This window comes from Vulpes vulpes, chromosome 4 (assembly GCF_048418805.1).
Source record: "Vulpes vulpes isolate BD-2025 chromosome 4, VulVul3, whole genome shotgun sequence".
NCBI lineage: Eukaryota > Metazoa > Chordata > Mammalia > Carnivora > Canidae > Vulpes > Vulpes vulpes.
In genome coordinates this window covers 117,854,481-117,868,252 of record NC_132783.1, presented here as the reverse complement: position 1 = coordinate 117,868,252, position 13,772 = coordinate 117,854,481, and the positions used below count along the sequence as shown (strand labels likewise).

The window sequence follows — 13,772 nt, the reverse complement described above, 5'->3', positions numbered from 1 at the left end:
GGGAGCCCAATATGGGACTTGATCCCAGGACCCCGAGATCATGACCTGAGCCACTGAGCCACCCAGGTGCCCTGCTCTAGAGATTTAAATGTAGATACTTGAGCTCCACCTTGGTCTCCTCAGAGACCTTAACAAAAAGAAATTCCTGATCCAGCCAAAGGTGTCTGAAAGCCCATTTGGTAGACAGGTGATCATGACCTTCTTCAGGCTCCAGAGGGAGAGGCTCTGCTTCTCCTGACTAGCAGCCACTGAAAAGACCCATGCTCTAGTCTTGGTTCTACTATGTGCACTCTTGGGGGCTCAGTTTCCCCAGTCGGAAAACTAGCGGTGTGTGTTTGTTCCAGCTGCCACAGTGGAGGCAGAGCTGGGCACAAGGAGATCCAGCATTTCTCTTTGCTTCCTCTCACTGCCTTTCCTGTCCTTCTACCTTCCTCATTAGTCGCTGCTGGCCAAGGCAACAGCTGTGGAAGTGGAAGGGTCTAAAGACACTCAGAACATTTTATTTTATTATTTTTTAAAGATTTTATTTATTTATTCATGAGAGAGAGAGACAGAGAGAGGCAGAGACACAAGCAGAGGGAGAAGCAGGCTCCATGCAGGGAGCCCGACATGGGACTCGATCCTGAGACTCCAGGGTCAAGCCCTGAGCCAAAGGCAGGTGCTCAACCACTGAGCCACCCAGGGGTCCCCAGTCAGAACATTTTAAAACCTAAACTAGATAATCCCCAAAGTTCTTCCCAGCTATGCTTCTAAGATTGTGGTTGGATGGTTAGTCAAATCCCTCGTAGATTAAAATGTGTATCTCCTTTGACCCAGCCATTCCATAATTGGTAATGAACCCTAGAGACACCCTTCTAAATGTGGGTCAAAGCATCGTTTGCCCCATCCAGGCGTCTCAGCCAGACTGCTTTCCGAAGTCTGGAGACAATGTAATGTTGCCATTAGGAGAGTGGCCAACTGGCTGCGTGCCGTGCATGTCTCCAGAACAAGGTAGCTGTATCTGGGCTGATAAGGGAAGATGCCAAAATATGGTCAGGCTAGGAAATAAGGCACAAAACAGAAGCATCCCATTTATTGAGGGTTGGGCTGGGGGTAGAATTCTAGGATTATCTGGGCATCTGTGGACATTTCTGGAAGGATAGGCTGCTCACACTGGCTGCCTTCGGGGAGGCTGGATTTCTGTGGTGCGTCATTTTGTATAGTGTGAGCTTTTCACTTGCTCATGAATCACTTTTTCAATAGATGTAAATGGGTTGCGCTAAGGACAGTTTTTAAAGTGAGGTTCTACCCTATAGGCAGTTCCTGAAAACAAAAATGGCAACGTTATCTGCTGAGACTTGGGTATAGCTAAGTGCCCCCTGTGGGGAAAAGGAGGCTGATTTCTAGAACCTTCTCGACCTTCAGGTCGTTGTTTCAGGCCATCTGTCCTTGAACTTGGGGTGCTCCTTGAAGTGGGCTGCTGGCTCCTTGGCCCCCCCCTCCCCCAGGCTGCCCTCTCCAGGGGTCTGTACGAGACTCCTTTAGAAAGGTTAGAAATTGATTTTTTTTTTCTGAAGCCCACAGGAGAATAAATTTGCTTTCACAGAAAGCAACAAAAAGATCAGTGTGCTTGAGGTAAATAGGGCTTTTTCCACACACTGCAGCTCAGCCAAGTTGCCTTTAAAGCCATATTCGTGTTAAGAATTCACCAGCCTTTGGAAAGTCAAAACTGAGCCATCAATGGGCACCTTTGTTACCTTCCACCTGAACAGCTAAGGCTACAACACAAGAGGCTTTGAAAGAGCCTAAAATAGAGCCAGAGCGAAATTATCCTGCATGAAAATATACCAGTTTTTAAACGAGTGCTGTTTTGGTTTTTTGTTTGTTTGTTTTCCACAAAGCATCATTAGCCTGTATAACTTTTTAATAATTAAAACACACACATGTATAATGTTTTATTTTTAAAAGGAGATGAAGTGAGGTGTAGCTGCCGTTGGAGATCTTTAGACTCAAGATTTGGGGAGGTTAATTGGTCATAGTCCAGACAAAAGCTGTATTTCTCACATGAATGTGGCAGGTAAAGCGTGAGGCCATTAGAAGGCCAGAGGGAGTGCTAAAAAGCACAACTGTAATGATTTAGCAGAAAGAAAAGCAGCTTGCCTTTGAATTTGTGCAAATAAACTGACCCCTCATAACCTCAATCTCTTCAACTGTGAAATGGAGATCATGAGGATACTTCCTTTATGAACTTGTTGAGGAGAGTAAATAATATAATCCAGGTAAAGTGCCAGCAGATAATGAGATTCAACCCCAGTAGCCATGATGATTGTTTGCCTATTATGTGTCTGTGTGTGGTGTGCTTTAGCTACCATGGTCCTGGAAGGCCATCTCGACTACCCAGGCGTTACAGATGAGGAAGGTGAGGTTTAGAAAGGTTGCCCAAGGCCACACAACTGGCTAATGGAGCAGGGATCTCTGGAACTGAGACTGGTTCTTTCCAAGCCCAGTCTTTCTAAAAGATCCACTTTGGGTCAATCCTTTTCTACTGGATTTGGGCCCCAGCTCAGGCCTATGTGTGTATCCTCCCTAGCTGTGTCTTGGACCTACAACTGACTTTGGAGACAAGTTTGGTGACAGTACCTCATAGTTGGGAACATCGAGGACCAAAAGGATTATTTGACCAAGTTCACCCTACAGGTCAGCAACCAACCAAAACCACAGTCCTTTGCCTTCTGGCCTTTTCCATCACAACCTAATGCATCGTACTCTTGCAAGGACTGAGCCCTTGCTACTTGAGGTGTGGAAGAGTTTCTGGAAAGGAAAGTCTTAACTATAAATGTGCGTCACCTCGGGGAATGCCAAACTTCTTGAACTGATCAAACGATTGGCAGCATTTCTTGGACTAGTGCTGTGAGAATATGTTCCGTTCGGCTCCATCTTGCAGATTGGGGTGCTCGAGGATGAAGAGCCAGATAATTCAGAGCCCAGCATGGCTCTGGCCATCATGGAGTTGGAGATGACCTCTGACCTCAGGACTCAGCTCAGAGAGCTGAATATTAAAAATAGCCTAGGAAATTGAAGTTAACTGAAGTTGGTGGTGTCTGAAAGCAATGGTGAACTCTATTCCAGTTCCTCAACATCTAAATTTCCAGAAGATACAAACCCAGCTCTTATATGAATTAGAAAGCTCAGTGGTAACATGTCAACTATACTGACAGAAAAGGCTGTGCTTAAAAAGAAAAGTGTCCCCAAGTTGCTTTCCAACAGCAGCACATGATGCAGTACTTGAAGACTCAGTCTTCCCAGTTATGAAATCATGGAATTGTGTGGGTGAAACAGTGGTTTGAAGCAGAACAAGAGCAGGTTAAAAAAGATACTTTGGATGAAGCACAGCAGATGATGTGGATTTCCAGAGTGAAATCTTTCCTGGTGAGTACATGAAGCTCACAGGCAAGGGTGATGATTTCAATGTCTTTGAGTTTGAATTAAGATAAAGTCCATTATACACACACATACTTGCACACCCATGCACATTTTAATTTGGGGCAGGGTTACCGTTGGCTGGGGGAATCAGGCCTCCTACCAGAAAATCGCTACACAATTTCAGATAGGCTAAAAGATCTTTTGGGACAAGCACCAGACTCAAACTCAATTCTGGGGGTGACTCTGCTGCTTACTTGTACTATATGGTCTCAACTAAGGTCAACCAGTTATTCCACAGGTGCCCTAGGCTATTTGAGTGACACATCCGTTTACCTTGCCTCATCTCCTCTCCACAGAAACCATTTCAGCTTCTCTAAGGTGTTTGTTTATGCCTCATCTTTTAAAATAAAGCACTGGGGTGCACCTGGGTGGCTCAGTTTATTAAGTGCCTGCCTTCGGCTCAGGTCATGATCTCAGGATACTGGGATTGAGCCCTGCAATGGGCTCCCTGCTCAGCAGGGAATCTGCTTATCACTCTGCTCCTCTCCCCACTCATGTTCTTTCTCCCTCTCTCTCAAATAAATGAATAAACCTTTAAAATAAATAAAATAAAATAAAATAAATAAAATAAAATGCTATAAAAGCAGAGGTCACAAACTCCAGTGCCTGGAGAGGTCTGATAGGAACATAAATGAGAGTGGGGACTGGGGGGCAGGGGTACACAAGGGGAGTGGTGGGGGCTTTGACAAGCTAGAGAGCTCAGGCCAGGTTCCAAGGCGGTAGCTGCCACTCGGCTCCCATCAAATTTACCCTGTGGGAGCACCTGGCTAGCTCAGTCAGCAAACCATGTGACTCTTAATCTTGGGGTTGTAAGTTTAAGCCTCATGTTGGGTGTAGAGAGTACTTAAAAATAAAATTTTAAAAAATTTACCCTGTGGGACTGTGGGTCCAATTTCGATTGATCTTCCACTTTTTAAAAAGAAATTGAGAAGCTAGATATTTTGAGGAAATAAATCTTGGTTTTTTTTTTTTTTTTAATGTTAAGCTACAAATTCAAAAAAATTAAAGTAAAAAGAAAGCAGTTTAAAAAAATTTTTAAAGATTTTATTTACTTATTCAGAGAGACACCGAAAGAGAGAGGCAGAGACATAGGCAGAGGGAGAAGCAGACTCCATGCAAAGAGCCCAATGTGGGACTCAATTCCGGAACTCCAGGATCACATTCTGAGCCAAAGGCAGATGCTCAACTGCTGAGCCACCCAGGCATCCCAAAGAAAGCATTTTAAATGTATGCAGCCAAATAGGTTTATCTATTGGCTGGAATTGATGTTCTAGCTATCAATTTATACAGTCTCAATTAGATATTAAGGTTATTTCCAGCTCTAATTGTCTGCAATTCTAAACATTTGCTGGGTGAATCTTTGAGCAGATAGCTTGACCTCTCTGGGGCTATTTTCTTATCTGTGGAATGAGGATATTAATTATTCCTTAGTCTATCCCACCAAGTTATTATGAAACTCTAGCAAGATATTAAAAATACCTTGCAAATTATAAGGCGTGGCAATTATGAACAATTATCAAAACTTCAAGGGAAATGACCCAACCCAGAGAAGATAAATAAGTGAAAAAGGAAATGTCAGCAATGTCTACAGTGCCTTACATTTGTATTTCAATAAACATTAGATCATACTGAGCAGGCCAGAGAGAGACCTACCCTTCCATCCGGAGTCCTGGGACCAGAATAGGGTGGAGCCTCCCCCATCAGGACTGGCCACACATCAAAAAATTCCTAGGAACGAGAAAGACAACAATTACAGTCTTGAAAATAGGTCAGGGAAAAAAGATTAAGAAAAGAAGACCCACCTACATGAGTCACCTATCACTGAAATTTGGAAGGTGGGAAAAGTTCATTGAAAACTAAGCTTGGAAGGGATGCAAAGTTCATTAGTGTCAGAGGATGTTGGTCATGTTTGTGCTTCAAGATATTGTTGAACTAAGCATGTCTAATCATTAAGCAATAAGTAAGAGCTGAGTTGGAGCACCTTAATGCTCTCCATGCTGTGGAAGTCAACATGAGAAAGAAATTGGGCTCTCTATGTCTAAAAAGTTGCTAAGCATGCTAAGCATGTGACCAAAGGTTTAGTTAAAATGATGTCCTCTGCAGGATCATTTATAGTTGTGGAAAGTTAAGAACAACCTAAGTGTCCAATAAAAGGGGACTTATGAAACAATTATGGCACCTCTATTAACTAATGCTACAGATGTCTATATGTTGATTAAAAAGATGTCCTTGCTGCATTGATAAGTGAATAATGTGAGGTAACAAAAAATATAGATCATGTAACTTCAATGCTTAATTACACATAGAAAATCCTCTCAAAGAATTCACAATAAAGCATCATAACTAGTTTTCTCTGGGTAGTCACAGTGAGACTCTATTTAGCAATTTTTCTGTAATAAAATTAATTGCTTTTGAAATCAGGGAAAAAATATCTTGCCTAAATAAGAAAGAAAAAACAATGGTGCCAAAAATGGACAGATAGACCTGTAGCTGGGCTCCAACAAGAAAAGTGACACCCATAAAACAACTGGCAAAGGTACAGATAGGGAAGAGAGAAAGTGCCAGCTAAGGCACCGCATGGACACACAGCCTCAGAAAAAACTGGGACACTGCACAAGCTCTTCCTTGCCACTTGTCTGCTGGTTTTCCTGGGCCTGGCACAGGAGACCTCCATGCTTCACTGCCCTCTCTGTTCATTCATCTGTTCCTGCTTAGGTACAGTGATCTGTTAGTGTTGGGTCATCATAGATAGGATGCTAAGCCCTTCTGCTTTTGGCCTCTTTCTCATTTGGACATAGTGGGTTACTATTCTAATATCATCCAGAGCACAAGCAGAAGAAAGTCATCATGAAATTCAAACTCCATGTCCTCAACCTTCTGCCCAGTTGGACTCTTTGTCTTGACTACACAACAGGAATAAATTAAATTCTGGGTGAAAATGTGAAGAGGGAGTCTACATAAGCCCCACAACATGTTTGCTGCTAGATGTACAGAGACAAATAAGGCAGAGTTCATGCCCTGGGGGAACCTGCTATCTCTTGGAGGAGACAATCAAGTACTCAAGTAAATATATCAGGTAGACAGGGTAAGAACCAAAACAGGAATGGAAAAAGAACAAAAATGTTAGAGGAGCCCAGAAGAAAGGCAAATACATCAGGCTGACAGCCTTTGTGTCAAACACTGAGTGCGTTTGAAGATTGCCCCAGAGAGAAGCAGAGGGGTTGGGCAGAGAGTGGGGCGTATTTAGGCTTGTCTTCCTCATTCTCAATCTCTCTCCTTTCTTTTATTTCTAAACAGCTTTATTGACATGTAATTCACATGCCATATAATTCACCCAGTTGAAATATACAAGTCAGTGGTTTTATTGACTTCTTTCATAATGTCAATAGCTCAGATAAGAGTTTAGCTACCTGAGGGAGCAAGTCGTTAGAATGATTATGTGCAGGCCAGCCCACTTCTAATTGCTAGATTGTTCCATATTTGGGGGATGACTAAGTCAGAATATTCTTGTTTAAATGTGACTTTCCTTTTTGAGAGAGAGTTCAGGAGAAACAGAATACAACCACACACAGTAGCCCACACCTGGAGTCAGATCCTTTAAGGTGTGAGCACCTTTTGAGTTCAACTATTCAGAAATTCTTTTGATTAAGAAAGAACAATTCATTTGTATTAATTCATTCATTTACTACTTCCTGAAGGTATGTCAAAGGACTTATTGCTGGACTAGGCAATATTTAGCAAAGTATTTGGTTCATAAGTATGCAGAAGTCAAATGGATATCTACACTAGAATCAGAGGTTCCCTAAAATCAGTAGATAGCCCACCTGGACCAAAAATCACATACAGAACTATTTTAAAAATCAGAATAATAGACCCGTGAGTATATGGAAATATGGTATATGATAACATGGCATATCAAAATGGTAGCATTTTAAAACAGTGGAAAAAAGGTAGACTATTCTCTAACTGGAGAAAAATGAGTGAGGGACAACGTTTACCCCTACCTCAAACCATACACATTCATAATTTCAAGATGAATGAAAGATTAAAATATATTAATCAAAGTATATCAGATTATTTCAGATTATCTTTATAATAATGTTGGGGAAGTCCTTCTTAACAGAATCCAAAACTCAAGTGTCCCATATATATGGTTACTTGATTGATGACAGAGGTACATTAGAGAAGGATGATATTTTCAAGAGGACAGTGGAGAAAGAATGGTCTTTTCAGTAAATGGTGCTGGGTCAGTTGTATCTCCATTTGGAAAAAAGTTAATATTGACCCTACTGCACACTGCACATTTAAAAAATTCCAGGTAGATCATAGAGCTACATGTGAAAGTTAAAACAATGAAATTTTAGAGTTAACATATATGAGTATCTTTATTCCCTTGGGGCCAGAAAAGATTTCTTAAATAGGCCACAAAAGTCAATAACCATTAAAAAAAAAAAAAGATTGATAAATTGAACTACATTATAATTCAGAATTTGCATTCATCAAAACATACTATTAAGAGAATGAAAACACAGAGTGGGAGAAGATATTTAGAATGTGTGTATTCCACAGAAAACCCATTTCTAGAATGTATAAAGAATGCCTACAAATCCTAATATTAAAAAGGACAAAAGAATTTTCAAAATGGAGAGAGACTGGAATAGGTACTTCTTTTGAAGATATCCATGTGGTCAATAAACAAGAATAAGTGTTCAACCTCATCAGTTCATTAGGGGGGTTCATGTTAATACCAAATGAGATAATACCCACGTGCCCACCAATATGGCTAAGATTAATAAGACTGGCAATAACCACATGTTGGGAGGAAACCCTCATACATTGCTAGGGAGAGTGTAAAATAATTTTGAAAATCAGATGGGCAGTATCTGTTAAAACTAATACCCAGAAATTCTACTCCTAGGTAAACATCTAACAGAAATGGGTACAACTGTGTAGCAAAAGATATGTACTACAATGTTCATAATAGCACTTGACGGGATGAGCACTGGGTGTTATTCTATATGTTGGCAAATTGAACACCAATAAAAAATAAATTTATAAAATTAAAAAAATATAGCAATATTCATAGTAGCCCAAACCTGAAAACTCAAATGCCCATCAAGAATAGAATGAATAAATACTTTGAGGATTATTCCTATAATGCAACATCCCATAAGAATGAAAATGAATGAAATAATGCTATGTGGAACAATAAAGATGGATCTTACAACCAAAATGTTGAGCAAAAGGAGCTAGATACAAAAGAATATGTATTTGTATGATTCTGTATACAGGAGGTTGAAAAACAGGCAAAACTAACATGGCATTAAAGGTGAGTGATAAGGAAGTTCTATGCAGGGTGAAAGCCAGAAAGAAGTTGCCAACTTCAGGAATTCTCAGAAAATGCCCTCGAAGGTGGGTATAAACCTTCCCCATGGTTTGTCAAGCTCACGGCCTACCAGAGACTTCTTGAATGAAGTCATTAAAGGCCATAGTGGTCACTTTCAGGGAGGAGGGTATGGAAGTTAATGGAAACGGGTAGGCAAGGGGCTTCTGGGGTATTAGTAATGTTCTATCTCTTAATCTTGGGGTTCCATGAGGAGACTCTCTGTACAATTCATTGACCTATTCACCTGTAATTAGTGCTCGTCTCAGTATATATGTTATATTTCAACATAAAGGCTTATTAAAAAGAATCCACATGTACTAATGTGGGAAGATGTTCACAAGACATTAAGTTTAAGAAAAAAAAGCAAACTATCAGGAAATGTGATCCAGCATTTATCAAACATTTCCTCAGAAGAATCTGACTCAAGTCTGGGAACCTCTGGACTAGACCCAAAGTCTTTTCCAACTCCAGATTCTGCAATTCATTGAATCATCAAACTAAATATTTGGAGGGTCTGCATTGGTCAGTGCACCACACTCAGCACACGGCCCTACAAAAATGAAACTGACAGGAATCATGGATCGTGGCTCTTTAGGATAAGAGATCACAAATCTAGGTAACTCTGGAACTCTATTTCAAGGCAGAAAATGATTAGCTGCAGGAAGCAGAGACAGGTAGAGAAAGGAAAATGTGGGAACTGATTGGGTTGAAAACCTGGCTGAAAAATATTGCAGGGGCTGTATAAGTCTCTGAATCCTTAGCTTCTACAGATCTGCCCCCTGAGTATCCAGAGGGCCAGTTCCAATCATTTGCCTCCACTTCAACTGCCCGGGTGAGCTGTAGGCTTGACAAACCATGGGGAAGGTTTGGGTGCAATTCTAATTCGTGAAGTTGGCAACTTTCTTCTTTCTGGTTTTCACCCTATGTAGAACCTCTTTATCACTCCCCATCACCATCTCATCAAGCTTTCTTTTGCCACGGACCAGGGAAGACCAGGTTGTTTTCACTCACTCGTGCCCTGGTCAACTTTTCCTCTTTAAAGTTTGGTACATCACTCTTCAGTATAAAAGACTTCAATGTGAAGACCTCTTTGCAACTAGCCACATCCTCCCTGCCTCTTCCCTATGAACTGAATGTGCAACACAAGTCTAGGCTCCGCTGTATATTTAACCTGTTCTTGGAGATGTCTGTTTCTAAATCCCTCTCACCTTCTGCTTGGTCATGTCTAAGAGTCCCACAGAATATCTGTCACAGTTGAGGAAGGCCCGGACTGTGTACAGGGCCTTGTGGAACTGCCTCTCGATGTCCGTAAGCTCCTCAAAGACTTTGCTCCCAGACCACAGCAGTATCTTAACAAAGCACAAAAACATAGTCAAAGTTTTTGAGACACAAAGCAGTGGTTCACAATAACCCCAAGACAGAGACAGGATAATTATCCCCATTTTACAGATGGAGAAACTGAAGTCCAGAGAGCTGAAATATTGGATCCAACTCTTTCCATTTCTTTTGTTTCACAGATTGTTTGATAAGAATAATAATAACAAATATTGATTGAACACAAGTGTTCTACATGCATTATCTCATTTACTATTGATAATAATAATAATAATAATAAGCTTCATTTTTCAAATGGGAGAGACTGAAGCTTAGGGGAAGTGGTCGTAGGGTCTTAGGGCTGGTAAATGGCTTAATAGCTTAATCTAAGTTGCCTGACTTGAAAACTGTGCATATAATAATTCTGGGATACAGCTTTAGTGTCCACCCTACTAACGCTAGGGATGTTGGGCAGACACTCTAGGATGGTTCCCAGGCACTTTTATCACCACAGCCTTTCCAGCCTGACCACATCAATGCTTCAGTAAAAAGACATGGTCAGTCCATTCCCTTGAACCAAGCCCCTTACCTGGCCACGCCGAGTCTCGCAATTGTGTAGGTAACTCAGGTGGTATACCTTCATGATTAGGTTTGCAAAATTGAGGTACTTGAGAAGAATCTGGAAATCAAACAGCACAAGGGGAAATAGGTGAGAAGAAGAAATTCCTCCTCTGGCCACTTCTACCTTCAGCAAATATTTGAATACTTTAAAGGCATCAGAGGCAATTTGAGCAGATGGATCATGGAATGCTGACTCATAAAATGTTGCATTGTTAGAATGTAAAACTCATAGAATGTAGAATGTCAATGTTCACAGGATGTATTAATAAAAAATCAGTATTATTTATTGAGTTTGCAGTCCCTGTGATAAGTCATTTAGGTATGTTATCTTATCTGATCATCACAAGTACCCCAAGAGATGGATGTAAAACTAGGCCCATTTTACAGATAAGAAAACTGAGGTTTAGGGGTGCCTGGCTGGCTCAGTTGGTAGAGTACCTGACTCTTGAGCTCAGGGTCCTGAGTTCAAGCCCCATGTTGGGAGTGGAAACTACTTAAAGGAAAAACAAAAACAAAAACAAACAAAAAAACCCCTGAGGTTTAAAGAAATTAAGTAACTTGCCCAAGTCAAACAGCTAGGTATTTGCAGAGCCAGGACAATTATCTCTACTCCTAGCTCCGGACCCCAACATCCTAACCATTACCCTGTCCTGCCTCCCTCAGAAAGCATCAGATTAACCCCCTTATCTTACAGATGGGGAAACCAGGGCCAGGTCAAGTAACAAGGCTCAGAGAACTTCACAAATTGGGAGAATGTGCTAGCGTGGCCACCCCAGCAGTTTCTGAAGCATTCTTACCTCTTCATCTCTCTTGGTGAAGTGGGGCTCGTCCACTTTATTCACAGCCATGATTACTGCCACTACGTCCTTCCCATTCATTATGGGGGAAGCCAAGATGTTCTTGGTCTGGTACTCAGTGAGAGTGTCCACAAAGTCACAGAAATGCTCATCCTGAAGGAAGACAGAGACAGGCATGGGTGGCTAGAGGAAGAGCAAAGATAGTAAACCAGCCCAGAGCCCCATGTGCCCATGGTAGGAGGTGGGAGGAAGGGTATCACTATTATCTTGTTGACAAGAGAGTTAAGATATTTCCATATACTTCTTTCAGCAAGAGTAAAGCCATCAGGGGTGATTTCTGCCCAGGAAGCCTTCAACTTCCAGTAGGAGAAAGTCTGAGATACAACTTACTAAGGACTGTGAAGGGGATACGATCAAAGCCCTGTGGAAACCTGAGGATGGGGAGACTGATTTTGCCTGGGAAGTAAGGGCTAGAGAAGGTTCTCTTGAGTGGATGGCAGTTAGCCAAAATAGAAACTTGAGTGAGAAAAGACGTTAGTGAGCATAATAATCACCACTGCTAGCAGGTATCACGTGTGGTGCTTTATGTGCATCAACTCACTTTAATCCTATGAGATGGGGATCCCTGGGTGGCACAGCGGTTTGGCGCCTGCCTTTGGCCCAGGGCGCGATCCTGGAGACCCGGGATCGAATCCCACATCAGGCTCCCGGTGCATGGAGCCTGCTTCTCCCTCTGTCTGTGTCTCTGCCTCTCTCTCTCTCTCTCCCTGTGACTATCATAAAAAAAAAAAAAAAAAAAAATTAAAAAAAAAAATCCTATGAGATGGGGGCTGCTAGTAGCCCATTCTCTACAAAGGGAAACTGAGACTCAAGCAGGTTAACATGACATACTTTGTGTGTGTGTGTGTGTGTGTGTGTGTGTGTGTGTGTGTGACTCCAGAACCTGCCCTCAGCTCTGCTGTCTTTAAGGGAAGCCTCAATGAGGTTAGACCTGCATTTTGGTCATCGAACAAAAGAATTTGGTACTGGGGCATCTGGGTGGCCCAGTCACTTAAGTTCTGCTTCGGCTCAAGTCATAATCCCAGGGTCCTGGGATCAGCCCTGCATCAGGCTTCCTGCTCAGCCAGGAGCCTGCTTCTCCCTCTCCCTCTGCAGCTTGCTCTGCTCCTTCCCCTGCTTGTGCTCTCTCTCCCTCTTTCTCTCTCTCTCTGTCAAATAAATAAATAAAATCTTAAAAAAAAAAAAAAGAATTTGGCACTTCCAGTTTGTTGAGCAATTCTAGCACAGCACGGTCTGTCCAATGGGTATCCCTATTCTGCAGATCTTCATGGAAGCCCCATTGTATGGCAGACCTTGTGGTGAGTGCTGGGGATACTAAGGTTCAGGCCAGCTCACAGTCAAATCAATAATAGTAATACAGGACACAGGGTTTGGCTCAAAGCTGTGAGAGTACAGAGGAGTACACATCCCGACTCCCCCCACCCCTAAAGCAGCCTGGGAGGCCAGCACAGGGCAGTGGTCAGAAAGAAGAGACAGAGCATGAGTTGTCTTAAATCCAAAAGAATCCACCTTTCAGTTTCTTGGTAGCACTATGAATTTTCCCGACCATAGGCCTTGCTTGGTACACAAGCCAGCCCAGATATGCACAGTTCATGCTGTTCTGAGAAAGGACGTGTATTTCATAGAGCTGATTCACATAGCTTTTCTAGGATTGGGTGTGCAGAACCTTTCCCACAATTGAGAAATTCAGAGCGTAATGCTCTGCATCTTTGGCTTTCTTCCAGTTGGAGTGGGATTAGACAGGCAACAGCCATGTTGTCAGTGAAGATGTCTCAAACCAGGTTAAGAGTACAGTAATTAAGAGACACCTGTAGGGCTCTGCTTGAATTAGCATCAGAAGATTAAGCAAAATCTCTAAAGAGGCATTAGCCATGAAGGGTTTTCCATGTCTTTCTCTAAGGACACTGATAAATCCCTAAACACAGGCCTGGGTGGGGCATGCTCAGATTCATTTCACGAAGTCAGCTCAGTCTTGCAATATTCACTTCTATCAAGGAAAGCAACACTTGGGCCTTACCTACATCTGAAACAGATGTTACTAAGCCACCAGAACCCTCTTTCCCACTGAGAATTCCAGAACTCTCTCACAAATAACACAGCTGCCGACTGACTGGTGTTTGCACAATCATTGC

The 13,772-nt window shown here is 42.0% G+C and overlaps 1 protein-coding gene across 1 annotated transcript in view; it reads right to left on the bottom strand.

The window, feature by feature from the left end:
* The window catches only part of PDE6A (phosphodiesterase 6A), a 52,242-nt gene extending 40,515 nt beyond the window's left edge, over positions 1–11,727 (bottom strand). Inside the window, exons 1-4 of the mRNA XM_026010631.2 lie at positions 11,581–11,727; positions 10,752–10,841; positions 10,057–10,197; positions 5,116–5,190 (exon numbers count right to left, since the gene is read on the bottom strand). Coding sequence (XP_025866416.2) covers positions 5,116–5,190; positions 10,057–10,197; positions 10,752–10,841; positions 11,581–11,661 — 387 coding nt within the window. The 5' untranslated portion in view covers positions 11,662–11,727. The remainder of the gene's footprint in view (positions 1–5,115; positions 5,191–10,056; positions 10,198–10,751; positions 10,842–11,580) is intronic.
* Positions 11,728–13,772: the final 2,045 nt, after the last annotated feature.